At 55.0% G+C, this 27,859-nt stretch overlaps 1 protein-coding gene across 1 annotated transcript; it reads left to right on the top strand.

The window, feature by feature from the left end:
* LOXL1 (lysyl oxidase like 1) lies at positions 1-26,139 on the top strand. Its single transcript, XM_028507741.2, has 7 exons — positions 1-1,480; positions 17,765-17,873; positions 20,672-20,809; positions 21,305-21,461; positions 22,055-22,150; positions 23,697-23,812; positions 25,800-26,139. The coding sequence occupies exons 1-7, from the start codon at positions 331-333 to the stop codon at positions 25,804-25,806; spliced, it is 1,773 nt and encodes a 590-aa protein (XP_028363542.2). The 5' UTR covers positions 1-330; the 3' UTR covers positions 25,807-26,139.
* The last annotated feature ends 1,720 nt before the right edge of the window (positions 26,140-27,859 follow it).

Below are 27,859 nucleotides of genomic sequence, written 5' to 3'. Positions count from 1 at the left end.
GTTGCTTATTCATTCAGAGTGGGAAAGCGCCAGCCCCGAGGCCAGCCAGTGCAGGGCTGCCCATCTAAGGCCCCCAGGCGGTCCTGCCCAGCGACCTGCAGAGAGTCTCGTGCAGCCCTGGGCACCACCCCAGCCCTGCCCTGACCCCTTGGCCTCGAAATGTTGTCATCGGAGGAGCCGTCCCGCTCGGACCAAGGCCAGGATGGACAAAGCTAGAGCTGAGGCAGGCAAGGAGCCATCCTGTCCTCGAGGCCGTGGGAAGAGAAGCACGCACAGGGGGCCACTCCTGAGAGCCTCTCGGTTCACCAGGCCTCTGCAGAGGGGGCCACCATGGCTCTGGCCCGAGCCGGCTGGCAGGTGTGGGCCCTGGTGTGGGGTGTCTGCCTCTGCGTCCTGGTGCACGGGCAACAGGCCCAGCCAGGGCAGGGCCCGGACCCGGGGCGCTGGCGGCAGCTGATCCAGTGGGAGAACAACGGGCAGCTCTACAGCCTGCTCAACTCGGGCTCCGAGTACGTGCCCGCGGGGACCCAGCGGGCCGAGGGTAGCTCCCGGGTGCTGTTGGCAGGAGCCCCCCAGACCCCGCAGCGGCGAAGCCAAGGAGGACCCCGGCGGCGGCAGGCCCCGTCCCTGCCCCTGCCCGGGCGCGTGGGCTCGGACACTGTGCGCGGCCAAGCGCGGCACCCATTCGGCTTCGGCCAGGTGCCGGACAACTGGCGAGAGGTGGCCGTCGGGGACAGCACAGGCATGGCCCGGGCTCGCACCTCGGTGTCCCATCAAGGGAGCTCCTCCTCGGTCTCGGCCTCGGCCTTCGCCACCACCTACCGCCAGCAGCCCTCCTTCCCGCAGCAGTTCCCCTACCCGCAGGCGCCCTTCGTCAGCCAGTACGAGACCTACGACCCGGCGGCGCGGACCTACGACCAGGGCTACGTGTACTACCGCGCCGCGGGAGGCGGCGTGGGCGCCGGGGCGGCTGCCGTGGCCTCGGCGGGGGTCCTCTACCCATTCCAGCCGCGGGCGCGCTACGAGGAGTACGGCGGCGGCGGCGGCGGCGGCGAGGAGCAGCCGGAGTACTCGCCGCAGGGCTTCTACCCCGCCCCGGAGAGGCCCTACGCGCCGCCGCCGCCGCCGCCCGCCGACGGCCTGGACCGCCGCTACTCGCACAGCCTGTACCACGAGGGCGGCGCGGGCTCCGAGCAGGCCCGGCCCGACCCCGGCCCGGGCCCGGACGCAGCGCAGGCCAACGGTGGCGCTTACGGGGGCGACCCCCGCCTGGGCTGGTACCCGCCCTACGCCAACGTCCCTCCCGAGGCCTACGTCCCGCCGAGGGCCGTGGAGCCGCAGCCCCCGTTCCGCGTGCTGGAGCCGCCCTACCTGCCCGTGCGCAGCTCGGACGCGCCCCCGCCCGTGGCGGAGCGCAGCAGTGCGCAGCAGGGCCGCCTCAGCGTGGGAAGCGTGTACCGGCCCACCCAGAACGGCCGCGGTGAGTACGGTCCGCACGCCCAGCGCTTTGTCCTCCAGGTCCTGGTGAACCACTCTGCGCGCCTAGACCCTCCTCTGTGCTTTACCAAAGGCCCTCCCTGAGTTAAGTAAGGACCCCCCACTCCCACCCCCGAATCATCAGCCCCAGTGCATCCCACCTCCCGCTTCCATACATCATCAGTGCCAGCGTTTGGCCAGGCAGGCCTGGGCTCTGACCCAGGGCAGGGGGTGGAGGGACTGACCAGGCTTTGGGAGGAGGCAACGCCCAGACCTGGCTCGGGTCATTTGAGGACAAAGGGAAAGGCACTTCTCCCTGCCTCTTCCCCCTTCCCATCAGGGCATATCCTCCATCCTTGGAGATGCACCTGTGCCAGCCTCGCAGGGTGAAGCAGGGAACAAGAGGGTCAGAAAGGCCTGGAGGGATGCCTTTCTGGAGGTGTGGCAAGTTCCCAGTCACTGGGCTCTGTGAGCTCTGCCCAGGGAGCTGGAGGTTAGAGGAGAAGCTCTCACCCCAGGCAGGAATCCAGACTAGATGACAAAAATTCCCTCGGGGACACTAGGGAAGCACAAAATGTAAGGGGCCGCCAAAAACTCAGTAATTGAGATAAATGATAATTTCATGCATTTTTAGATCTAAATAATGCAAAAAAAAATTCTGTGATGAACAAAATATCCCAATTTTAAATAGAATCAGAAATGGTGCCAAGCCAAGCCATGTTGGAGCCTAAGGCAAGCTGAAAAATCATCAATCCTGATGCTGTCTTTATTTGAAATCTTGATATTTTTTTTATCACAGGTGTTTTTAGTATTGATTTTGAATTTTAAAAATATTGCATCAAATATTACTTATCTTGGTTACTGAGTTTTTTGGTGCCCTGTTAAATTTTGCACACTAGGCCAGTGCCTCACTCACTTCACTCAGCTACCTCATCCCAGTCCTGGCCCTGGGGGAGAGTCTTAGGAATCCTCTGTGGCTGGACCTGTCTCTGGCTTTTTGGTGTGGTGAGGTGAAGATATGACCTGGGAAGGACCAAACCATCTGCACACAAGGACACAGTGCAGGGGGCAGCCTTTCTTCTTCATGTGGGCAACTCCACCTGTGCTGTTAGCAGGTGGGCTACTGTGCCAAGGACCCACTAGTGGTCTGGCCAGGGCTGGCCAGCTCTTGGTCCCATCCTCTGCTGTCTTAGAACTCTCCTTCCTGCCTCTGTTAATGCAAGTTCCAAATCTGCTTTGGTCAAGGATTTCCATTCAGTTCTCAATGCATATGTGGTCCACTCCTGTCCACCTCTCTCAGGCTATCATCTGTGTCTTGTCTCCACACCAAGGTAGATTATCTGCTCCACACTGAGGTTGGTGTGCCAGGCCCCCCAGGTGAGGGCTGAGGTCTCTGGGCCAGGGACTCAGGTAGTGCGCCCCCAGCCTTCGCTGCTTCTGTCAGCACAGGGACTGCTGCCTTGTCTGCAGCCATATTAACCTTGCGTGAGAGGCTGCTGCTGAGGCAAGGGTTGGGGAGTGGGGTGGGTAGCAATACTCCAGTCTCCCTAGGGTCTGCTGGAACCCAAGGCTAGGAGAGAGGAGTGTCCCTGCTGCTACTACCCACTCCCTCACATCCAAGGCATGGCAGTCGAGTTGGGTGCTGATTCCCAGCTTGAAAACCTTCAGGAGCTGAGACTGGACTGAGATGCAGGGCCATCTGTGATGTGATGAAGGGTGCATCCTGGTGGTCCTCTCTGGGACTTGCAGCACCTGAGCATCAGCTACTCCTAACGCTCCTTGGAGAAGATGTTTTGCCCATAAGGTGCTAAGCTTTTGTGGTGGCTTTTCTTAGAATGCAAGACCACAGAGTGGGGCTCAGCCAAATGCGTCCCACCTCTAGGCAGAGGAGAAAACCAAGACCTCAAATTCCACAGTCCTACTGGCAGAGGCGGGCCTGGAACTGGATGTCTGTACTCCAAGCCAGTGGGTTTTCTAGGGCCCCTTTTTGGACTATCAGTTCTTAGTGGTTCAAAAGGGGACCTGCCAAGGCAAGGCCATGTCTAGAATAGAGGTGCTTGCTTCTTAGCGGGGTCTCTAGCCATGGCCCCTGAGCCACACAGTTCATCTGGATTAAAGATGTTTCTTCACTGAAGATAGTGTGCTAGGGCCAGGCAGAGTGTGCTGGCACACACCAGATTTAGGTTGTGCCCTGGGAAGTACAGCAAAGAGGGCACCTCAGTGCTGTGATTGGGCTGGCACTGGGGGATGGACTAGGGGAGGTCAGAGAAGTGTCCCCAGTCAGGGGCTAGGGACTCGGGAGGAATTCCTTGAAGAGGAGGTACCTAAGCATTGCTGCAAGGGATGGCCATCAGCACCCTACCCTGGCCATGGAGGGGGACAGTGTGTGGGTTGAGATTGTGGGGAGACCAGGCTAGTTGGGGCTCAGAGAGGGGGCACTACCTTCTTTCCCATCATTGGCTCCTTTTCCCTACCCTGCTAGGCCTGGACCATGGAAAAATCCCGGTTTAAGGAAGGCCAAGTCTTGTCCTTTAGCTCAGACCCCCAGGCTTGGTGTGGGAGTCCAGGGCAGATTCTCTGACGCTGATCTCATTCTGCCTGGCCACACACCCAGGGGTCTGAGGCTGGGCGTTGGCAGCCTGAGTGTGTGGGCGTGGATGTATCCCCACAACACTAAACACATGTGCGCACCACCCTCGTCCCTCCGTGCCTGTGTGGTTTCCAAGTGCCTGTGAAGAACCCAGTTTCTTCCTGGGTCGCCTCAACCTTCTCCCTCCCACCCTGGGCGGAGGGTGCCCAAGGGCCTCCAACTCCGGAACATGTAACTGGAGAAAAGAGTAGGAAACAGAGGCTCAGAGAGGGTAACATACTTTTCCTGGCTCTCTGCATATTCGTGCAGAGGCCTAGAGGGTAGCCACTTGCTTCCCAGGCCTGGCTGCATCTCCTTCACTGTGTCTCTCCCTCTACCACAACCAGGCCCCTCTGTCCCAGCCTCCTTGCCCCAACTCCTGCCTCCCCACAGCCCCAGCCTCTCTGAACTGGTGGTCTTAGTGCTGGCCCCAGAAGACTATAGCTCTTCTCCCAAGGCCCCGCCCCCGCCCCCAATCCCACAGCCCTGGCCTGATTCATAGGCCCTGGCAATGCTGTGAAAGTAACACGGAGCAGGCCGCCCTGGCCATCCTCCCAGGACATCTCTCATGGCTTCACCAGCCTGGCCTGGTATGGGTCCTCTAGCTCTGTCCTCACACAGCCGATCAGAAGTAAGGAGGGAGCTGTGGCTCCCTGACCTCTGCTTCTCCCTCACCAGTCCATCCTACACGTGGATCAGATAAACCCTTGAGGTGCTGACCACGTTATTCCCCTGTGCAAGAAGGTCCCGTGGCTCCCAAAGCCGCCTTCATGACAAAATCTGATGCCTTGGCCTTTGGCCCCAGAACCTTCAGGTACCTCTTTCTTCTCCCCCTCTCCTGCCCCCTCCTCCTCCTCCTCCTCTCGGGCCTCTGCATCTCCCATGGGTACTGTGCTGCAGCTAGAGGTTTCCTCTCCCCGCACACATAAGTGTTCCTGGGGTGCTCCCCTCTCTCTCCCATGCCCCACACCCAGAGGCCACACAGGGTTGCCGAGCCCTGACAGCAGCCTTGGCTCCCTGACCACATCCCTGCTGCCTGTCCCTCCAGATCACCTACCCACTTCCTCAGAACTTAAAGCAGATGCAGGGAAGGACAGAAGCAGTCTCCCCCAGCAAGCATCCAGAGGTAGACTCCCAAGGTGGAGATGATACCAACAACTTGGCCATTTGCTGAAGAACACCTACTGAGCTTAGTGGTTTAAATGTGTAATTTTATTCACCCTTGCAGCCTCCCAGAGAGGTGGAGGTTATGGTCCTCTGGTACAGATGAGAAAACTGGGACTCAGGAAGGTCTCACAGCTAGGTGCAGCTGAGCCAGAGTTGAAACTGAGCTCAGATGACCCAGGAGGACGAATACCCCACCTGCACACCATGCAGGCAGTGCGAGAACCGGAGACTTCTCCACCCACCTCCCCTCCCTGGGCCTCAGTCCCCAAGCTGCAGCAGGGGAGGAGGTATTTGCAGTGGCATCCATTGGCACTGGACACATCGCCCCCTTAACTCCTGCAGCAGTAATGAGCCAGGCACTGTCACTCGTCCCCTTTCATAGGTAAGGTGGCAGGTTCACTTGCTGATTTGTCTCGTGGCCTCTTAGAAATGAAACCAGAATTAGAGTCTGTATGACTTCCCCATCCTGAGTTCTTAATATCATACATTATTATTTTTAAAGTTCTTATGTATTCTTTCTTACCCTGCACACTTTATTTATTCATTCATATAATTGGTCATTCAGCAGATATGTGACTGCCAGCTCTGTCGCAGGCACTGGTTGTAGCGGGGTGAGATGAGGCAATGAGCGGGAGAGGCATTGGAAGTGAAGAGCCCCTCAGCAGAGCGGTGTTAGAGCCTTGCCATCGTCTAGCCTCCAGACCACTATTTAACAAACACTCACCTAGAGTTTCCTTGGTGTCAGACCCCGTCCTGGGAGCCTTACAATTAGAGTCACTTAATCCTCATAAGAACCCGAGGTATTATTATTATCCACATTCTGCAGATGAGGGAACTGGGGCCCAACATCATAAAACTGGCAACTGGTAGAGCCAGAATCACAGCTCCGGACCCTTCCCTGCTTCCTGGAGTTGTCTGGGCGCCCCCAGACAGCGATGCAGTCTTCAGGCCCAGGTAGCTGTCGTGAACCGTCTGACAAGCTGTGGAGACAGGGACCTGGGCCCTCTTCCTCATCCTCTATTTGGCGGTCAAATGCCACCAGTGCGGGAACAGAAAAGCGGTGTCCTGACAGGCAGGCTTCCTGTCTCCTTCCCCTCATCTAGTTGCAGGGTCACATGGTCTCTCCCTTCATATCAAGCTGCTGGACTGCCCCTGCCAGAAAAGACAGCTCCTATTTTAAATAATAATAATAATAATAGCTGATATGTATCGAACACTGATCATGTACCAGACATTATGCCAAGTATTTTCTTTTTATTTTCTCATTTAATTCCCCCAGCAATCTTGTGAGGCAGATAGTATTATCACCCCCATTTTACAGACCAGAAAACTGAGGCTAGAGAAGTTCAGTAACTCATCCAGGCGGATTCTCTACCCCACTGAACTGCCCCCCAGGGGAGAGTATGTCTCTATGGCCATTGTTTCTCTCAGGTCTAGATCCCCTAGAAAACCAACATTGGGATTTTTGCCTTGAACTTGCAGGCACCACAGAGCTTTTTGGCAGTGGTAGTGGAGCAGGGTTCCACTACCCGAATAATTCGGGCCTACTGGCCTCATGCTACTGCTGCACTTGACCTGAGAGTTCCAGCTTTTTGTCCCTCCCCTCTCTCTCTCTTAACCTGAGGGGCCCCCATCTCAGTGTCCTCTCAGCTCTGAAAGGCCACCCCTCCCCAAAGTCCCAGCTCAAGTCCACCCACTCCTATCTAAGCCAAGAACACATGGGAAGTTCTTCAGGGCAGTGGCCAGAGTGGCAGGAGAAGAGAGGGAAGGACTGGAGACGTGTGGCCTGCCCAGGCAGCCCACACCTGCTTCCAGCCCCCCTGCAGGCATTCCGGAGGGAGGCTGGAAGGAGAGCCTGGGGCTGGTCCCCTCTCCTGCCCTGACCTAGAGGGAGGCAGGCAGCTGGACCCAGAAGGCCTTTTTCTCTGGATTCAGGATTACAGGGCACTCAAATCAGGCATTTCAGTTTCACCGGGAAATGGGTACTGCTGGTGTCAAGACCAGAGCAGGAAGGGACTCAGGTGGGGATGGCACGGCTCAAGTGCACTGTGCCATCAAAGCCTCAGGAGACAACCCACCCTTCCTCCTGCTAGTGAGCCAACTGGCACCACATCCTTTTTCCAAAGAAAGGGCTTTGGAGTCAGTCCCAGCCTTTGCTTGATGATGAAATCTGTGCTCACACAGGCAGATGCCACCAGACCTTTTTGGGGTGCAGGCATTTGTTCACATGCTTGCCCCAGGTGTACAGGCACGAGGTCCTGGGCTGAGTGCAGGGAATTCAGGGGCACCCTGCATCCGTCCCTGTCCTCACCAACATCTCAGCCCCAGCAGCAAGAAGAAACCAGGTGCACAGTGTGCAGTGGCCAAAGCCCACCTGTCTGGCCTGTCTCTAGTTCCCAGACTTTCTGTGCACGGAGACCTGGGTCCACAGCTGGGCAGCAGGCAAAGCAGAGCCTCATCGACCCCCAGTGGCTCTTGTCTGGCTGATCATTTTATGAGGACATTCAGCTACTCAATAAATATTGTTGAGTGCCTTACTGTGTTCTGAGCAGTGGTCTAGAGATGGGTATTTGTTAGAGAAAGGAAAGAGACACAATTTTTGTTCTCGTGAATCTTATATTTTATGCATAAATGTAATAAAGAGGTAAATAATAGCAGGTGATAAGTACTGTGGAGAAAAATACAGATAAGTGAGGCAGGTCTGGAGCATGGGGGGACAGGTTGCAAATGTGGCCAGGGTGGGTCTCCTGAAGGCAACATTTGAGCAGAGACATGGAGGGGGATGAGCAAGCTGTGCAGCTGTCTGTGAGAAAAGCATTCCAGGTGGAGGAAACAGCCAGTGGAAACCCCTGTGGCAGGAGTTCCCTGCGGTTTTCATGTGTGGGTAAGAGCAGACCGTAATGGGAGTAGGGGCATAGAAGGAGACAAGTCAGAGAGGTAACAGGCTCTGGCCATGGAGGGCCTCATAAGCCATTGTTAGAACTTTGGCTTTTACCTCCATACATCGAGGAGCTACTGCAGGGTTTGACATGAAACAGGCCCTGATTGCCGTGCTGGGGGTTGACAGCAAGGAGGTAGGCAGGAGATCAAGAGGAGGCTGGTACAGAGATCCAGGCAGAGATGATGGCAGCTGGGCAGGGTGGCAACAACCTGGTGGTAGGAAGTCAGATTCAGGATGTGTTTTAGAGGGAGAGTTGAGGGGATTTCCTCATGGACTAGATGCAGGTGTAAGAGAAAGAGAGTTGTCGGGCATAACACAAAGGTTTATGGCCTGTGCAGCTGGAAGGATGAAGTTGTTATGAGCTGAGATGGGAAGGCTGTGGGCTGAATGGATTCTGTAAGAAAGGTAAAAAGCTCAAGTCACTGTGGCCCTGGCTGGTGTGGCTCAGTGGATTGAGTACCAGCCTGCGAACCAAAGGGTCCCTGGTTTGATTCCCAGTCGGGGCACATGCCCAGGTTGCTGGGCTGTGGGCCAGGCCCCAAGTAGGGGGCGTGCAAGAGGCAACCACACATTGATGTTCTCTCCGTCTCTTTCTCCCTCCCTTTCCCTCTCTAAAAATAAATAAATAAAATCTTAAAAAATTCAGGTCACTCTGAAGGACCCCAGGGGCAGGGAGAGAATTCAGGGGCCTGATGCATTCTGGAGGTGGGGGGCGGGGGACACTGAGCAGGGCCTGCAAAGGTGGGAGGGTACACCTCCCACAGCAAGGTACACAAGGAGCAGGCAGAAGGCTTGCCAGAAGGGTGCGTAGTTGACCTCCCCAAAGCTTAGCCTTCTCCCGGCTCAGTCCCTATCTGCCGTAGGTCCTCAGCAGCTTGCTCAATTGAACAAACACCCATCGATCCTGTTCCCTGAGGTGGGCCCTGCCACACAGAGGAGTGAGGCTGTCACTGCTGCTGGGCTGTGTCTCCCACTCAGGTGGGGACTGCAGCCATGCGCTGGAAGAGGGGCACAGGGTGGTGGCAGAGGGGTGGTCAAAACTGACAAGGAAGGCTTTGGCCTATAGACTCTGTACCCCAGTGAGGGCAGAGCTGGCCCGTGTGTGTGTGTGTGTGTGTGTGTGTGTGTGTGTGTGTGTGTAGTAGGGAATTCCAAGACAAGGGCACCCACAGGGTCAGAAGCCAGGGCAGAAAAGGTCAGGTGTGGACTTCTGGCAAGATGGAGGAATAGGTGGACACACCGTACTTCCTCACAGAACCAAGATTAGAACAACAACAATTTACAGCCAGATAACACTCAGAACTGACAGAGGATTTATCTGAATGGAAGTCGGACAGCCAAGAAGTTGAAGTAGACCCGTACATCCAGACTGGTAGGAGAGGACGAGACAGGCGGGCGTGGGTCGGCGGCGCGCAGAGGTCGGGGAAAACTTGGCACGAAATCGGTGCGAAAGCCATCCGGCGCACAAGAACGCAGCGGTGGTCTCTGAGTATGCAAGCTGCAGCTGGCAGACCCAGTGAGGCAGTGATTGTGGACCAGGACAGAGCTCGCAACCCAGGATCCCAGAGAAGGGACTGAGATCCCAGGAGAATGGAACTACCGCCATTGTTCCCTCCAGTCCCCACTCCTGCCCCCGCCCCCACATATAACGTCACAATCTAGCGACTGGGGTGCCCAGACCCGGTGAACACCTAAGGCTCTGCCCCTCACCGTAACAAGAGCAACCAGACTAAAAAAAAAAAAAAAGAGAGAGAGAGCGATGGCTCAGATAGAAGAACAAATCAGTGCCCCAGAACTCATCCTTCTGAGTGACCAAGAAATAGCTAATCTATCAGATGCACAGTTCAAAACACTGGTGATCAGAAAGCTCACGGAATTGGTTGATTTTGGGTGCAAATTACATGAAAAAATGCAGGTTACCATAAAAGAGATGAAGGAAGATACATGGAGGAGAGCCAATAGTGAAGGGAAGGAAACTGGGTCTCAAAACAATACAGTGGACCAGAAGGAAGATAGAATCAACCAAGTAGGAAAGCATGATGAAATAAGAATTCAAAAAAACGAGGAGAAGCTTAGGAACCTCCAGGACATCTTTAAACGTTCCAACATCCGAATTATAGGGGTACCAGAAGGGGAAGGGGAAAAGCAACAGATTGAGCACGTATTTGAACAAATAATAAAGGAGAACTTCCCCAATCTGGCAAAAGAAATAGTCTTCCAAGAAATCCAGGAAGCTCGGAGAGCCCCAAAGAAGTTGGACCCAAGAAGAAACACACCAAGGCACATCATAATTACATTAGCCAAGGTAAAAACGAAGGAGCGAATCCTAGGAGCAGCAAGAGATAAGGGGACAGTCACCTACAAAGGAGTTCCCATCAGACTGTCAGCTGATTTCTCCAAAGAGACCTTACAGGCAAGAAGGGGCTGGAAAGAAATATTCCAAGCCATGAAAAACAAGGACCTACATCCCAGATTGCTCTATCCAGCAAAGCTCTCATTTAGAATGGAAAGGCAGATAAAGTGCTTCTCAGATAAGGTCAAGTTAAAGGAGTTCATCATCACCAAGCCCTTATTTTATGAAATGCTAAAGGGACCTATCTAAGAAAAGACGATAAAGAAAAAACTTGTATAGTAAAAGGACAGCAAACTCACAATTATTAACAACCACACCTAAAGCAAAACCAAAAGAAACTAAGCAAACCACTAGAACAAGAACAGAACCACAGAAATGGAGATCACATGGAGGGTTAGCAACAGGGGGGTGGGAGGAGGAGAGGGGGGGAAAAGGTATAGAGAATAAGTAGCATAGAATGTAGGTTGAAAATAGATAGGGGAAAGACAAGAATAGTATGGGAAATGTAGAAGCTAAAGAACTCATAAGTATGACACATGGACATGAACTAAAGGGGGGAATGTGGGTGGGAGAGGAGGTACAGGGTGGAGGGGAGAGAAGGGGGAAAATAGGACAACTGTAATAGCATAATCAATAAAATATATTAAAAAAAAAGAAAAGGTCAGGTGCACTAAGGAGCTGTGTATTGATCCTTAAGGTTAAGAGATCTGGAAAGTCAGGTTATAGCCAGAGGCCACAGAGGCCTTAGCTGCTGTGCTACCTTGGGAAGCCCGGGCCTGATTCTGTAGGCAGTGGGGAACCAGCGTAGGTTCTGGGTCTGACTTCATGGCTATCACATCTTTGCTTGGGCTGTGACTGCCCATTCATGGTAGGACACCATGGACCTTGCTGCCACCTTGCCTGGTGTGGCACTGTCAGGCCAGTGCTGACAATTTAATGTTCTTTTTAAAAAAGATTTTTATTTACTTTCAGAGAGAGGGGTAGGGAAGGAGAAACAGGAGAGAAACATCAATGTGTAAGAGGTATATGGACCTGTTGCCTCTCATTCACTCCCAACTGGGGACCTGGCCGGCAACCCAGGCATGTGCCCTGACTGGGAATCAAACTGGTGACCACTCGGCTTGCAGTCCACCACTCAATCCACTGAGCCACACCAGCCAGGACTAATGTTCTGATTATTATATGATAATTTCCTAGGTCACAGAGCTGCCAGCTCCTGCCCCGGAAGCCCTCTCATCTCATCTTTATTCAAGGCTGTTCTCTGTGAGCGGTCTGCTTCCCTGCCTGGGGCTCCTCTGGAGTCTGGCTGCACACATATTTCACAGCCCACTGCCCACTTCCTGCTGGAGTTGTTTATCCTCCAGCCAGAGCTCAGGAGATTAGGGCTCTTTTGCATTCTACTCTCCTTCATCTGCTGCTTGTGAGAGGAGGGCTGAGGAGGAAAGACTTCCAAGGAGACGAGGTTTATGGAACCCACAGAAAAGGAGAAACCAGCAGGGAAACAGGTGAGGTGTGGGCAAGCAGCAGGAATGTAACCACAGGCCCTCTGCGCTGGGCAGCCTCCAGGAACCACTGAGCAGGAGGGAACAGGTCTCCCCCGAAGCAGGAAGAATTTAGGTCAGACGTGGGAGAATTTCCTGGCTGCTGAAGGCTTGTCTGTAGAGGTTGTGAGAGGTCTTGGGCTCTTGCCCAAGGCTGGGGAATAGCTCCCGAAAAGTATTTTAATCTCCAAGTGTTTATGGAGCCATCAAATTATGCTCAAAGACCAGTTAGTCCAATCTCCCCATTGTCCCTGTGAAAAGGGAAGGGACCTGGACAATGGAGGAGCAGGGCAGGCTGGTCCTGAGCATAGACGAAGGGGCCCTGGATCCTCCACAGAGGAGGTTCCAGGGGTAGAGCCAGAATAGGAAAGCTGGTCTTGTCCTTGGCCCTGTGTTTTCACTGCCCCGGAGGCTCTGCTGGGACCCTCTGAGACTGAAGAGCTTCCTAGACTAGCAGCTGCTTGTGGAATGGTGTTGGGACCCAATTCAGTTATACCCAGCCCCTGCTTAGCCAAGTAGCCTGGTTGTGGCCACCCAGGGGCCTTTGCTGCCCTTTGACTCAATGTTCTCCACCTGGCACAGGCTCTAAGCAGCCTGAATCCTTAAGGGCCAACCTGTGGTCAGCATGGAGGAGTGCCCACAGAGGGATGGCTCCGGGCTCCAGGCCATGAGTGGAATACAGACTATTAGATCTGGAGAAATTGAGGCCATCAGGCCTGGAGAGGGGCCAGCCCTGGCCAGGGTCACACAGAAGGTCTGTGACAAAGGGTGAAAAGCCAGGCTCTTGCCTGCCTCCTGGGAGCAGAAGACCATATGCTGATGGTTACCAGGGCCTCTCTGGGTAGCCTGAGCAAGACTATCCTTTGGGTGGTTAGCTGCATCCTGGGGGGTCTGTCCCAGGAAACCAATTAGATTAGCCATGGGGTGGGGGGGGGGTGCACACTGTGGAGTCCTATTTGGCAATGACAAGCGATGAACTAGGAAGATCTTAAAAGTTTACATTGACTGAAAACTCAAGAATTAGAATAAGATAAGACAATATAAGTTCTATACTTTAAGAATACATAAGCACTACAGATTTTCTGTAGAGACACAAATGTTTAAATGAAAGCAGAAAAGCCTGCATTCACGCTGCCTGTCACTACTAGAACCAGTAACTAGAGACGGGGATTGACTCTGTGGGCGCTTTATTCGGGTGCCAGTGATCTGAGAAGAAGGCGGGTAATGTGCCCTCAAAAACCATCTTAACATCTCATCTCAAGCCAACCTTTTTATGAGGAGAAGAAAGGGCAGGTGAGGGGTTTGGAAAAAAGATTAATTGGGTAAGAGTTGCAGCCCCACCCACAGAGATTCTCCTAGTACTTCTTTATCTGTTGGTCAGCAATTCTTTATCTGCCCCGTGTTCCCCTCCCTGGAACACAGTGGCTCAGGTGCCATCTCCCAGAGCTTGCAGACCCTCCCGGGGCACAAGGTTGAATTGCTTGTTGACCTCCTGGAAATAACAGCCTTCCACAGGCATTAATCTCTTAAGCCTATCAACTATAACTAAAGCTAAAACCTTTAACTCTTGAGTTCCCCTCTCACAGGATATAGCTAAGGGTCAGGAGTGAAGATGAAGGTTGCAAATTTTATCACAAGAGAGGGGCCTTGCATAGACCAATGATAATGGTGAGTGTGCTCTGAAATGAAAATTATGATTAATTCCATTGTTCTGCATTTATAAAAATGGGAGTCTCCAGGAAAATTCTCATTGGAACCCACTTAATAGAATCTCCAGTGCCACGTGCAAGGACTGGATGACTCCCTATTTTCTAAATAAGAGATCTCAGTTCCTCTTTGAAGTTACATCCCCACAACTAATGATTATCTCCACCTCCTGACTAAGCATTGCCTTCTCCAGGGTCTTTCTTTAAAATGCACACCTTTTTTTTTTTTTTTAGAGAGGGAGGAACGGAGGGTGAAAGAGAGGGAGAAAAACATCGATGTGAAAGAGAAACATCAGTTGGTTGCCTCTGATTTGCATCCCCAACTGGGGACCAAACCCACAACCCAGGCATGTGCCCTGACAAAGAATTGAACCGGTAACCTTTAGCTTTGCAGGGTGACACCCAACCCACTGAGCCACACCAGTCAGGGCTAAAATGCACACTTCTTGGCATCAGGTGGGGGTTGAATACACGATCTGGTTGCAACTGTAATTCACCCAACATTGGTCACCTGCCTGGAGGGCCTGGTTGTATCCCAGAAGCCAGAAACAACAGACGAGTACCCCTACCTACACATCCACAAGGCCCTGCACAGGCTTTCCCGCATCCCCTTCCAATATCCCACAGTTTGCCCCCTCACCCAAGCCCCTGTGAGGGGACTGAGAGCCCAAGCCTGCAGGCCTGGCTGCTGCTGTAGTGCCTCCAGAAGAGCAGGCCAGATAAAGAGGCATTGTTCCCTCCTGAAAAAACATACCAGCAGAGGGTGGAGGGCCTGCTGCTCCCAGAGTCCTCAGCAGGGGGCCAGGCTGAGGCAGGGTATGGGGAGGCAGGGATCCTTAGCCTACAGGCTGCTCTTTTTTCTGGCAGCTTCCCCCAGGGTAATGAAGGGGCAAGGGGATGGAGCATGTGGCGGTGCCAGTTAGCGGAGTCGAAGAACCCAGGGATGGTCAGAGGTATGGAACAAAAAGAAGACAGGATAAAGGTGGTGATGGTGATTCCATGTAAGTTCTAGAAAAGGCAGAACTAACGTAATGAAAAGGCAGGTTAGTGATGACCGGGGTGGGGAGGGGCCGGAGGGAACTTCCTGGACCATGGCCACAATCCGTGGACTGGCAGTGGTGACGGCTGCGTGGAGCACGCGTTTGTCAAGACTTGTCAACTGTACACCTAAAATCTGTGCATTCAACCATGTGTAGATTAAATTTTAAAAAGTGTTCATTTTTAGAGAAAGAGGAATGACAAGAGGAGCTCTGGGAGGGGTTCAGGACTTGGGATCTCCTCCCAGAGCCGCCTCAACTGGCTGTGCGACTGTGGGTAGGTTCACTGCCTTTTCTGAGCCTCACTTCCCTCCAGCACCTCCCAGTGGTGAGGAGCACGCTTGTGAATGCGGGAGCAGTAAAGCACAGTCGGCTCCCATAACCGGACACGGGGAGCGGGCAGGTCCCGTGTGCCGACGGAGGGACTTGGGCATCTGCAGCTATTGGTGTGCTTGGGGGTGTGGTCCTGGAACAAGGCCTCCCTGGATACTGAGGGACAACTCCATTAGGCTGCAAATCATTAAAGAAGCTTACTGACAGAGGGAACCCCTGCAACATCAGGCTGGGGGTGGGTCTTCCATGCCAACGGAAGGCTTCCTAGAGCCGGAGCGCCCACTTGAACCTGAGAGCGCTCAACAGGAAGAGGAAGAGGATCATGTACAGCCAGGGCCAGGGCCCAGACTGTGACCAGCAGTCAGAGGGGTCCGCCTGCATGTGGTGTGCCACAGATCCGCTCCCGGCCCCATGGCCCTGGAGGTTATCTTTAAAAGCCAACCATACTCAGTTACAATAAAAAAGAATTGATTATGTCAAAGGAACTCCTTTTAAGATGGTCTGTTTGTTTGTTTGTTTGTTTGTTTGAAGTACCGCACGTCAGTCTATAATCTGGGGGCAAACAGCAATGACTCCAAGGTTTGGAGCTGTTGGTAGGTGTCGGAACTCAGTGTGTGGCTACAGTCAGGCCTCAGGGAGGACCAGGATCAGGACTCCGTCAGAGGTCAGGAATGGCACAAACCTTCCCTGGCCTGGGATAGCCCTGGCCTCTTCTTCAGCTGGCTCTTCTAACTTCCCTGCACAGCTAACCCCTGGAATGGCCTGGAGAGGAGGGGTCGGGCCAGGAAAGCTTGTGGAGCCATCTGTGCAGTGTTTATTGAAATCGGGCTTCTGGTGCCAAATTCTGGGTCTCATGAGGCTTGAAGTCCAGCTGACCCACCCCCACACGTTGCTTAAAGATCTCAGGGAAGGGGACGATTCCTATCTTCCTCACCTGCCCCCACCCAGCTTTTAGGAACCAGTGGGTGAGTACCAGCAGGGCACCAAGGTGGCCCTTGCTCTGAGGACCTAAGGACCACTTGGGAAATGACTGCAGGCATTCCTGGGGGCTTGAGTAATGGGACGTAGGCTGGCCAAGACGGCCCCTCAGCCAGGAGCCACCTCATCCTCACCCACCCTGTGCTCCAAATTTTCTCTTCATTCCAAGTAGGTGAGGTCACACTGGCTGCCTGGACCCAGTCCCCACTTGAGGCCTGGGCCCCAGGGTGAGCAGAGGGATGGCATGCAGGCAGATACCTCTGTGGAAGCCTTAGAAGCCAGAGTTCCTATACCTCATGTTCAGAACCTAAAAGCTGAAAAGAGGGTTTTGGCAGCAAGAAGAGGGAGCTGAAAGCCTGTCCACATGACTCAAGTCCCCTACCTTGCCTGTTCCCCAAGAGCAGAGAGCTTAAACAAAGCTACAAGGAACTCACAACCTCATTTCATCATTTATCTGCCAGATCCCTGAAGCCTGAGAGGGGAGGGGCATAGAGGTCTGGGCTCACTCCCTGGGTAGACTCGCTCAGTGGCTGGGCAGGAGCCCAGGGCTCTGGGGCCCCCTTGCCCACCTGCCACTCCACCCTGCACCCCACCGCTCCCACACTCCCAGCAGCAAGATCATTGCTTCTTTATTTCATACAGATGGGGTCCTGACACCTGAGTTTGGTTTTTGCTAATTCCTAATACGGTTCAATGGGAATAACTTATTCTTGGGGAGGAGTGAGGAGGAAGGCAGGCAGGATGGACAGGCCCCAGCCCTAGCACATCCTGGGAACAAGTGATCCCTGGGGCTGGAGCAGATTCCGCACTTCCCCTGCGCCCTGCAGGGGAGGGAGCCAGGCGCCCCCAGGTTAGAGGCCAGAGGCTGCAGGCAGCCAGCATGGGCCTGTCTGGGGCAGATGGCAGGAAGAAGGGAGCTGGGCTGGGGCCCCAGGCTGAGAATCCTGCCCAGTCAACGGCCTGCTCTGGGGACGTTTTCCTTCTAGCCCATCCCTTCCTGCCCACCCTCGCTTCTGCCAGCCAACATTCACCTGGCTCTTCCCACAAGCCTGCTGGGACCCCCTTGGGGCCAGAAGCCCAGGGATGTCTCGGTGCTTTATAAAGAATGCTGGGTGCGAGGAGCACAGGGTGTCTGGATGCTGCTGTAGGGGCCTGGGGAACAAGGACATGGAAGAAAGGGTCTCCGTCAGAACACTTGGTTCATTCAGTCTTGCCTCCAGGCCCTCGTCCATGCTGTTCCCCCTACCAAGCATACCCTTCCCTCTTCTCTGGGTCTCCACATTCTGCCCCATCTCCCAGCTCTTACTCATATCCTAGCTCTGCCAAGAGGTCTCAGCACTTCCACAGCATGGACCTCCAGAGGTGAGCTCCTGCTCCCTGACCTCCCTGACCTCACACCTGAACCTAGGGAGAAGGGTAGACATCCCATATATAGCTCAGGCTGGGAGGCCTCCTGGAGGAGGTGATAGCCTGCGTAGAGGAAGAAAAATGGCAAAGGGTGTTTAGAGCTGGGTGTTCTCTGGGCATTGACCACGGCCAGCCTGACTCTCCTCAATGTCGTGCTCTTCCTCCCACCTCCCTTTCTCCTGCTGCCCACTCCCAGGTCTCCCTGACTTGGTCCCAGACCCCAACTATGTGCAAGCGTCCACCTACGTCCAGAGAGCCCACCTGTATTCCCTGCGCTGTGCAGCAGAGGAGAAGTGCCTGGCAAGGTAAGGAGCTGGGGGATGAAGCCTGGAGCACTGGGAGAGTCCCTAGGAGTCACCCAGAACCCACCTGCATGCCAGCCAGGCTGTGAGGCTGACCACAAGCCACATGGCACTGGCCGAGCGTCTGAGCCTCCCAGGACCCATCCCCGTCATCTGCTATCTCTGTGCCTTGCCTGCCCCGCCCCGAGGGAGTCGGGAGGGGTAGGGAACAAGCTGTTATCCAGCATTTCTGAAAACTTCACCACATAAGGAAGTTTACTTTTACTGGGGCTTTTCATCTTCACATCAGCCCTGAAGGTGTGTGTTGCCCAGTCAGGACCCTGAGGTGCAATGACAGGAATTAACACTTTCCTGCCGTAAGCCACCTTATGAGAAGGCTCCTCATTGGGGGTGCGGCTCCCAGCCCTCCTGTGAGGACCTGGGAAGTCCTCAGGAAGACTCAAGACAGAGATCCAGAGTACAGGGCACCTCTGCAGAGGACAGGTGTGTCTGTGGCTGGCCCAGGCTGTCTGGGTCACAGCACGGACAGGGGGCACAAGTGACAAAGAGGCGTCTGTTATGTGGCACCAGAGAGGGGAAAGAGACCAGTTTATGTGACCCCAAAGGTGAGCTCGGCCATCATTCCTGGGTGACCCTGCCTGCCGCAGAGCTGGCTTCTAGCTTTATTAACAGCAAATGTTCTGTGCCAGTGTGCATGCTTTGGGGACATCCCCCTGTGGTAAAGAACTAGTTAAGGATTACATTGACCTACTTCTTTTGTTGACATTTCTCTTATGCTGGAGGCACCCTGTTTTCTTAATTACTTGCTTTTTTGACATTTGGAGTCTTTATTTACTTTTATTTTTTAGTATCTGGGGAGCCTTTCAGAATCTAAACATTTTCTCACTTGTGGAACTTCTAGTCCACTAACCCCCAGAGCAGCTGACCACCCTGTAATCTCCTTGCACCAAGATAGGGAGCTTGCACCAGGGAGTAGCTCAGCTTACTGGTTTCTTCATCAAGAAAATCCAGGTTCAAAAAAAGAAAGATCAGCTACAGCAAACAGTGCGATTAGTACTGCAGGTGATTTAGATGCTGGGGCAAGTTGCACATCTCCTCACAGACTGGCCACAAACAGCGTGTGTACGGACAGCAGTCCTGGGCCTGCATGCTGAGTGCCATTCAGTCAGCTGCCCTTTCCGGTCTGGTCCCATCTCCCGGGAAGAAAGCGCAGTGAAAATGCTCCTGCTGTGATTCCTGTGACAGTGAGGGGCTCACAGCCTCCACAGCAATCTACGAAGGCCGAGTTTTGAGGAGTTTGAGTCAAAGCCCTGTTATCACTCCATCTTCCTGAAGCATCCCACATTATCTAGCCCTGAGCTCCTGGATGGGCTGGGGAGGAGGCAACTGGGCCCTGTCCTGGGGGGCTGTCCTTGTCTAGCTGGACAGACATGCCCCAAGGACAGACCAGGAAATAGGGAGTGGGAGGAGAGATAGCAGGAGCAGTTTGCAGGCTGGAGCTGTTGGAGGTCGGAGAGGAAGGGGTCAGCAAGGGCAGAGGCGTCAGAGGAGGCCGGAGGTGGAGGACAGCCCTAGAAAACCCTGCAAAACTGGAGCCCCGGAGCACAGGGCCCTCAGAGATGATCGGAAGTGTGGGCTGCGGGCTGGTGCCAGAGCACAGACGGCCAGCAGGACCCAGACAAGGGAAGGGACTTGCTCCAAGTCTCACCACGAGTTTGTGGCCAAGCTGGGCCTGGACCCTAGACCTTGATGGTTTCCCACGGTGTGCTGAGCCGAACAGAAGGGCAGCATTGAACTCAACAGGAGGAAGGAGGGTGTTTGTTCCAACCCAGACACAGATGGATTCCAAGCCTCCCCTAGACAAAGCCAAGGGCCTTATGTCCTGGCAAAGAGGAATCTGTACTGCCTGTTGTCCAGACATCCTCTCAGAGAGAGCTAATTCCCACAAATGGCCGCCTTCTGCCTTTGGCCTTAGGACCCAGACCTTAATAAGTGCCAGGGAAGTCCTCCTGAGGCCAGCCAGACAGCCCGTTTCAGCGGAGAAGTGGGGACCAGTAAGTGAACTGCGAGCAGGCAGCCCACACCAGACCCACTCTTCCTCAACGGAAAAGGGCAGGCCTCAGGCCCCAAAGCTGCACAGTCAGGGGAGGTGGCCTAGTGACCTGGACCTAGTGTAGGGAGTGTTCGGAATCACCGTTAGAGCTCACAAGCTGCCAACGTTTCTCTAAGCCGGGCAGTCAGAGCAGACTTCCTGAGGGAGGGGACCTGAATTGGCCTAGGAGGCTGAATGAGTTCTGGGTCAAGCAAACAGCATGGGCAAAAGTCTAGGTTAGCAAAGGAATCAGTGTTTGAAGCTGGAGCCCAGGGTGTGGGGGGGAGCAGGAGACAAACAGGACCAGGGACAGGCAGGGGTTTTGATGCCAAAGAACCTGAGCTCATTCCTTAGGCCCACAGCCCAGACATGGCACACTGCGGCACCTGTTGGGGCTGTCTGAGGAGGGAAGACTTACCAGAATCTCCTGCATAGGCCCAGTTTTTAAAGGGCCTCTAAAGATTTTGATGTGACCCCACCCCCAGAGGCTGTCCCCAGCTGAGAGTCACCTGCAGGCAGGAACCAGAGACCCTCAGAGCATCAGTGTCAGACCAGGTGCGCCAGCCTCATGGAGAGAGGGGGAGAGATCTGAGCCTTTGGCTCAGAGCAGGGAGTCGGGTGTTGGGGTCCTCAGGGACAAGTTGGCCCACTCTGGGTTTCCGTGTCAGAGTACCCTGCCCCACTCCTGTCTTCCCACCTGCCCCTGCAGCACAGCCTATGCCCCCGAGGCCACCGACTACGACGTGCGGGTGCTGCTGCGCTTCCCCCAGCGCGTGAAGAACCAGGGCACGGCGGACTTCCTCCCCAACCGGCCACGGCACACCTGGGAGTGGCACAGTTGCCACCAGTGAGTGGGGCCAGTGGCCTCTCCCACCCCTACTCTAGGCTGGGGGACTTGTGACCCAGCTCCCCTCCCCCAGCACCGGCCACCCCACTCCTGGGGGAGCAGGTGCTGGTGGGAGGGCCCTGAGATATTTTCTGCCAAAGATTTGTCACTGAGGCAAGAGTTTCTCAAAGGAGCCTTAGTAAAATCTGGGCTGCAAGAGGGGGCATGGAAGGATCAGTCTGGATAAAAAATGGAAACGTGTGGAATAAAGGGCACTGCCCACGGGAGGCCCATACAGGTAGCTGCTGAAAAGGAAATGAGGAGTCCTGAGGGGGTGCTTTCCTAGGACGACCTGGCTGGTGGGGCAGGAGAGATGCTGCCCTGTGGGAAACAGGGGACCCAGGAGCCCAGACTGTTCAGGAGGCTGTGTCACCTGGGCCCCTCTCAGAAGGGGGTGGGATGGGAAGCCCGGGGTGGCAAGGTTTCCGTCTCTCTCCTCCTGCCCTCTGTCTCCAGACACTACCACAGCATGGACGAGTTCAGCCACTATGACCTGTTGGATGCAGCCACAGGCAAGAAGGTAGCCGAGGGCCACAAGGCCAGCTTCTGCCTAGAGGACAGCACCTGCGACTTCGGCAACCTCAAGCGCTACGCGTGCACCTCTCACACACAGGTTGGGCTAGAGAGGCAGGGCAGGGGCAGGGGTGCAGGATGCAGTCCTGACCTGGGAGCTGCAGGAGCAGACAGCAATACAGACTGGGCTAAGGGGTAGTGCTGTGGCCCCTGGCCACTCAGCTCAACCAGAATGGGGGTCTTCTTGCCAGTCCTCAGGCCACCATAGGACCCCTTGGGGAACCCCCCTCCACCAGGCCCCTTCCTACCTCATTCCTAGGGTGCCTGCTCATGTCAGAAAAGGAACAGTCCAGCAGAGCCGGGGTGGCATGAGGTTCCACTTGCCTATTTTCCCAGATCCATCTTTCTGTCCTTCCGCGCAGACATCACAGAGTGGCCATCTGTCCTCCATCCATTCCTCCCAGGCAGGGCCCTCCTTATTTGATCCCTCTAATCTGGTGATTATATCTGTCTGCCATCTCGTGGTCCATCCACTTCATGGGCTTAGGAAGGGGCAGATCCACTCTGAACAGCTGCCCTAGACCAGGGTTGGGCAAAGCAAAGAGGAAGGAGGGGCCCTGGCTGCTGAAGTTGGCATAAGTGGCTCTGCAGAGTACGTGGCACCCCATCCTCTACTCTCACCCCTGTTCTCAGGGCCTGAGCCCAGGCTGCTATGACACTTACAATGCGGACATCGACTGCCAATGGATTGACATAACCGATGTGCAGCCTGGCAACTACATCCTCAAGGTGGGCCTCCCGAGCTGGGGCATCCCCTCTAGCCCATTGCTCACCTCAGTGTCCCCACCTCTGAGACATGCTTCAGCTTGTGGGCATGTTCCCCTCTTCCCAGCAGCTGAGCAGAAGGAGCCTCGTGGGGCATCCTGCCGAGGTCTGCACTTCCCACCCAAAGGTCTTAGCCTCAGGCAGATACAGCCTCTTTCCACATAGGCACCAAGGAACCTCAGGCCAGGTGTGGTGGTGGCAGAAATGATGTCTCTGTCTTCCCTAAGTGACAGAGGACTTGGAGAACCATGTGGTCCACCCCCTGTCCATGGGCAGTGAAGGCCATCTGGGAGAGGACACCACCCTCTGAGAGAGACCTTCCTTCCGTTCCTCACAGTGACCCCTGCAAAGCTAGGGACTCCTGTGACCAAGTGTCCCTTCTAGCCTGAGCCCCACCTCCCATGCACGCCTGCTCCGACACCCCTTCCGATGGGGGGTAGGGGCAAGCACAGAAGCACATTAAGGACACACAGTGCGATGTGGTGCACCCCTGAACAGCCCGAGCGGGGCCTAGCCGTCATGACCTCCCCCGGGAGGGCCAGAGCGCAGCTCTTCCACACAGGTGCAGAGTGAGGGCTGCGATCATCGTGCCAGGCCGCCCAGACCCACTGCTCCACAACGAAGCTCAGAAAAGGAGTTGTCAAGATGGATTGGAGGCGGCCTTAACCTGCATGAAGTCATCAGCTGGGGCTGCCGAGTTTCAGAACACAGCGGCCCAAGTGCCTCTCAGCAGGCTCCGCAGGCCTGTCTCTGCCTTACAAAGGCCCCTCTGAGTTCTGGGCACTAAGGATTCAAGCTACATAAGCAATGAGTGGTTCTTGCCTTTAAGGAGTGCACGAGGATTTAAAGCTAGCATCCTTCCATCTGATCTTAAATGTTCTCTTTAATTTGCTGAGCATAGCCTACCCCAGTGAATCACTCGCCTCCACCAAGAATCCAACACGTGAAAGGCTTCCTTGTGTCTGGATTGTTCTTCAGACAAAAAGCATAGGCTGAGCTTGAGCCACCGTCTCCGTGTGTGTCAGGCAGGGGTGCCACCTGGCATCAGACAGGCTGTCCGCAGTCCATGCAGATGGGCATGTGCAGTGAAAGGGTGTACGCCTCAGAGTCGTGAGACCAGGTGGGGATCTCTGCTGGGCCCCTCACTCCTAGCTGTGTTCCCCGGGGCATTGACTCAACCTCTCCAACCCCAGATGCCCTGTGCTGCAGGACCCACCCTGGCCTGGGCTCTGGCTCTGGGGACGCTTCCCCTCTCTCCCTAAGGGTGATCTGATGTATTCTTTGACTACAACTGTCTCTTTCCTCCTTCTGTCTCTGCATCTCCCCATCTCTCTCCATCAGTGTGTCTGACTCTATGTCTCTTGGTCTCATGTGGTCTTTCTCCACCTCCCTGTCTTCCTCTCTCTCCTCTGCATCACATCTGTCTGTCTGCCTCTCCACCACCTTTCCTGGTGACCAAGTGGAGCGTAGCCCCCTGACCAGACCTCTCTTCCCTCTATTCCCCCTGCAGGTGCACGTGAATCCTAAGTACATTGTTTTGGAGTCTGACTTCACCAACAACGTGGTGAGATGCAGCATCCACTATACAGGTCGCTATGTTTCTACAACAAACTGCAAAATTGTCCAGTAAGTTCTCACCTACTCTCTCCCTGCCCAGCCCGCTTCCTGCCTGGGAAGCTGGCTCACCACACAGAACACACGAGACACGTTGGTGTCACCTGGACTTCCAAACACGGCTGCAGTCTGCCCGCCCACAGGCTGAGCACAGGAGCCTTGCCCATGCCAGCCCCAAGCTGAGTGCCCGTGGTGGGGCTCAGGCAGCAGTGCCCGTCTGGGCTGTGGCTTCCTCGGGTTTCTCCAGGGGGAACCAGCGGTGGGCGGAGGTGCCCAGGATCTGCCATCCTAGTTCTGTGACTCCCAGGATCTGTGACACTGAACTGTTCATTTCACTTTTCTCAACTGGAATCTAGAAAATAGGTGTTTTTTTATATCCCACATAGGCTGGTAAGGAGGGTTTAAAGGCCTTAGGTCTGTGTGTTCCAGAACCCTTCCCAGCAGCATTCAAGGAATGGTGTCTGTGATCATTAGTGTCCTTACTAAGTAGACTGGCTTAAACAGTTACAGACTAGAAGCAATTCTAGTTGGAATGAGCCATCATCAATCCTTGGGCCCCACTGCTGAGCTGGTAAACCCTGGGACCAGGTCTTTGGCAAGTGGCTCCTGGGCAGGGTCCTCAGCTGCTGCTGCCCCAGGCCAGCTGCCCTCAGCCTCTCTCTTGACTCCCCACATAAGTACATTGCAGAGGGACCTGCTGCTTACAGGCTCACAAAGAAACCCCACCACACTCTAAGTGGATTTAAAATGTTTGATCCGGTCAAAGCAACTCTTCCATTAAAGAGAGAGAGAGAGAGAGAGCACACGAGCACATTACTAGAGCTTTAGTCTGTCAGCTGGGGGATGAATGGCAGAGATTCCAAGGCCCAGAGAGGACTCTTCACCCAAAAGTGTGTGCGACTGATGCTTGCCAGGTGTGGGAGGTGGAACCTGTAACCATGGTCAGGGCTCAGCGTGTGAGCAGGGATGAGGCACATTGAGAGGAAGCTCTCACCCTCGGCTGCTAGCGCTGGGTAGGCTGTTCACAGCCCTCCGCGCACACACCGTCACACCATGTACATGAAAAATGAGAATAGCAGCCTCTAGTTCTGTGCAGAGATTAAGTTCCTCGTAAGCAGAGTTAGATCGGAATTATCCACATCACAGAGTGTGTTTGAAACAGCTGAGTTCTGCCCCACCCCGGGCAACAGGGCTCTTCTGCAGGCCTGGATTTCCGGCACTTTCTCACTCCTCAGGGCTTGTCTCAGCTATGCAGATTCAGGGATCACTAAATGGTTGAGGTTTTCTGGGAAGCAGCTCTGAAGGAGAAGCGCGGTGGGGGAAGAGGTATACAAGGAAAAGGGGTATGCAGCGGGGCGGGGAGCCTGCTTCTCCCCTTGTCCTACCTGCTGTCGGGAAGAGTGGATTCAGACAGCCCCCCTTCCCTGGGGGCACCGCGGGCACTGCCCGAAACAGGGCAGGCAGCCAGGCAGCCCTGACCCCGCGCGCTCACCTGGTGCCTTCGGCCCTTTCCGCCGGGCGCTTCCCGCTCACTCGGTCTCGCGAGAGCGTCTCCGCGACCCTGACCGCGGTCGGGCGGCCGGCCCAGCGCGCAGGAAGCTGGAAGGAGCTTTCCCAGAAAGGCCACAGGACTGACGCCTGTGGGTTTCAATCTTGTTTCTGAAGAGGAAACAGAGGCTTTTTTCTTTTTTTTTTTTTTAAGTACTGAGCTAGAAAGTATTTCCAAACAGTAGGAGTTCTGCCTGGAAAACATTCCCGGGCGGGGGGCGTAGGGAAGGGGTGGTGCTTAGGGGTCCGTGAAACCCCTTTTCCTGGATCTGCGCTGAGGGTCCCCTCTCCCCAGGCGCAGACGACTGAGAGAAGTGAAGCTGCGTCTGCCCGTCCACGCGGGGCCTGGGCTGTGGAGGGGAAGCGCGTGCAGCTGGGGAGGTGGTGTGGGCCTTGCTGGTAGTGCAGTAAGGGGCCCTACCCAGAAGCCTGCATCTCTTTCTCTCCTTAGATCCTGATCTCCGAGAAGGTGGACAGATGGCCAATCTCCTCGCTTCCCAAAGCAGGTCCTGCTCCCCAGGCAGCCTCCCACCAGGAAAAACCTGGCCCAAAGGGTGCAAGCCCCCCACCCACAGGCAGGGGCAACTGAACACAGGGGCATCCCTTCCTACCGGCCTCAGGGAGTAAACTTGGACCGAAACCACAGGGATTCTGGACACCAGGCCCAATTTCTTACTTAAGTTTTCTCTACAATGTTATTTTGTCAGTTGTTGGTTTTTATTTTTATATTTTGACCATACCACAGAGCAAAATTGCCCAGACCTGGGCTGAATAAAACAAGGGTTTTCTACTCTGTGGCTCTGCCTGTGGCCTGCCTGCTAGGCTGGCCAGATCTGGGTTGGGCTCTGGGGACAACCTGGGACTTACTCCTTCTCCTAGCAGAACTCAGAAAGGTCACCCACTACCTCATCAGGACTACAGCTTGAACAACAGGGCATGAGCTCTGCTGTGGCAGCCCCAAGGGGCTCACTCCAAAGCCAAGCTCTCTGTGTGGAAAGAGGACCCCCCTGCAGGAGGGACCTCTGCTCAGTCTCCCACTCCACCTCCTGCCCCTGCAGCCTCATTCTTTCACCCTCCTCACTTTCATACACAGTCATTCACTCTACCAGCCATTTACTCATGTATTGAGCGCCTCCTGAATGCTGGGCTGTGCTGAGGCTGAGCACACAGGAGAATCAGACGTAGTTTCCGCTCTCAGAGCTCACAGGATGGAGTCGGGTGCACGCCACACCCAGTGAGACAATCCCTGGGGGGAATGGTGGAGACTGCACATGGGAGGCGGTGTCTCCCCAGGAGGGGAAGGCACCGGGGTGTCCTTGTCAGAGGCTGATGAGGGTGGAAGGCAGGGGCAGAGGGAGGCCCTTGGCTGCCGAAGCCCTCACTCTCCTGCCCTAGTGGTGGTATCCCCGAGGTCCTGGACACTGGGTCATGGCAGGGAGAAGCAGAAGGTGTCTGCCCTCTTCCCCTCCCACAAGCTCAGGATACCTCTACAGCCACCTGCCCCCAACAGCTCCCTGCCTTCCCAGCAGAGTAACAGTAGTGAAATAGGGCAAGGCATGTCCAAGAACCAGGGTTAGGGTTAGGGTTAGGGATTGTCCTGCTCACTGGATGTGTGACCTCGGGTAAGTCATGCTACACCAAGGCCATGGTGTCGCCAGCATCAGGTGAGCACGCTCTCCTGCCAGGCCCACACAGTGCAGTGGAGCGCTTGTGTGAGTTCTTGTTGCAGTGACAAGTATTGGGTGAGTGGCAGGGGGCTGGAGCCACCCTCCAGGTCACTGTGGACCCACCACCTAGTTGTACCAAGTCCCAAAGGAGAAGGAAGCCCCCCTTTTGGCTGTCATACAGTTCATACCTCAGTGTGCCAAGCAACTAGGTCTTCTGACAGGGTGGACAGGAAGGGCTTCTTGGAGCCATGGTAGGCTTCCAGAAAGGTCCTTGCCCCAGCTCCTTGAGTCCTTGGGCCACTCCCAGCCCAGACTGTCCCTCTCACCTTCCCTCACTGAGGATCACCAGGATCCAGCTCTCTCCTGGCACAGGGAGGGCCCTTCAACCCTGGTGCTCTCCATCCAGGGCTGGGCCGGGAGGCCTGCCGAGAGTAGTGAGAGCCTGTTGTCTAAGGGCTGTCATCCTGCTGCACCCCTCACCCATGTTTGCCTCTGAGATACTCTTAATTCTAGCCCATCCCTCTCCATTCTAGGTACCCCCAAAAGTGAGCAAGAGAGAGCTCAGACAAGGTCACTGTATTCCAGACTGTCCGAGGACCCTTGAGGTGGAATCAAAAGTCCCCAGTTCCCAGGACAGAAAGGAAGCCCAGAATGGGAGTCTGTCTGAGGCCACAGGCTCAGCCGATGCTCACAGGAAGCTCCTGGGATACACGGTGCTCCTTGAGGAAGGGTGGCCTGGCTCTGGACAGGCTAGAGGGCTGGAAGGAGGCAGAGGAGAGGAGGAAGAGCAGGACAAGCTTGCCTGGCTGAACCAATTAACAGTTATTTCTTGCAAGTGCATTTC

This window comes from Phyllostomus discolor, chromosome 1, assembly GCF_004126475.2.
Source record: "Phyllostomus discolor isolate MPI-MPIP mPhyDis1 chromosome 1, mPhyDis1.pri.v3, whole genome shotgun sequence".
Classification (NCBI taxonomy): domain Eukaryota; kingdom Metazoa; phylum Chordata; class Mammalia; order Chiroptera; family Phyllostomidae; genus Phyllostomus; species Phyllostomus discolor.
This window is presented reverse-complemented; position numbering and strand designations above follow the sequence as displayed.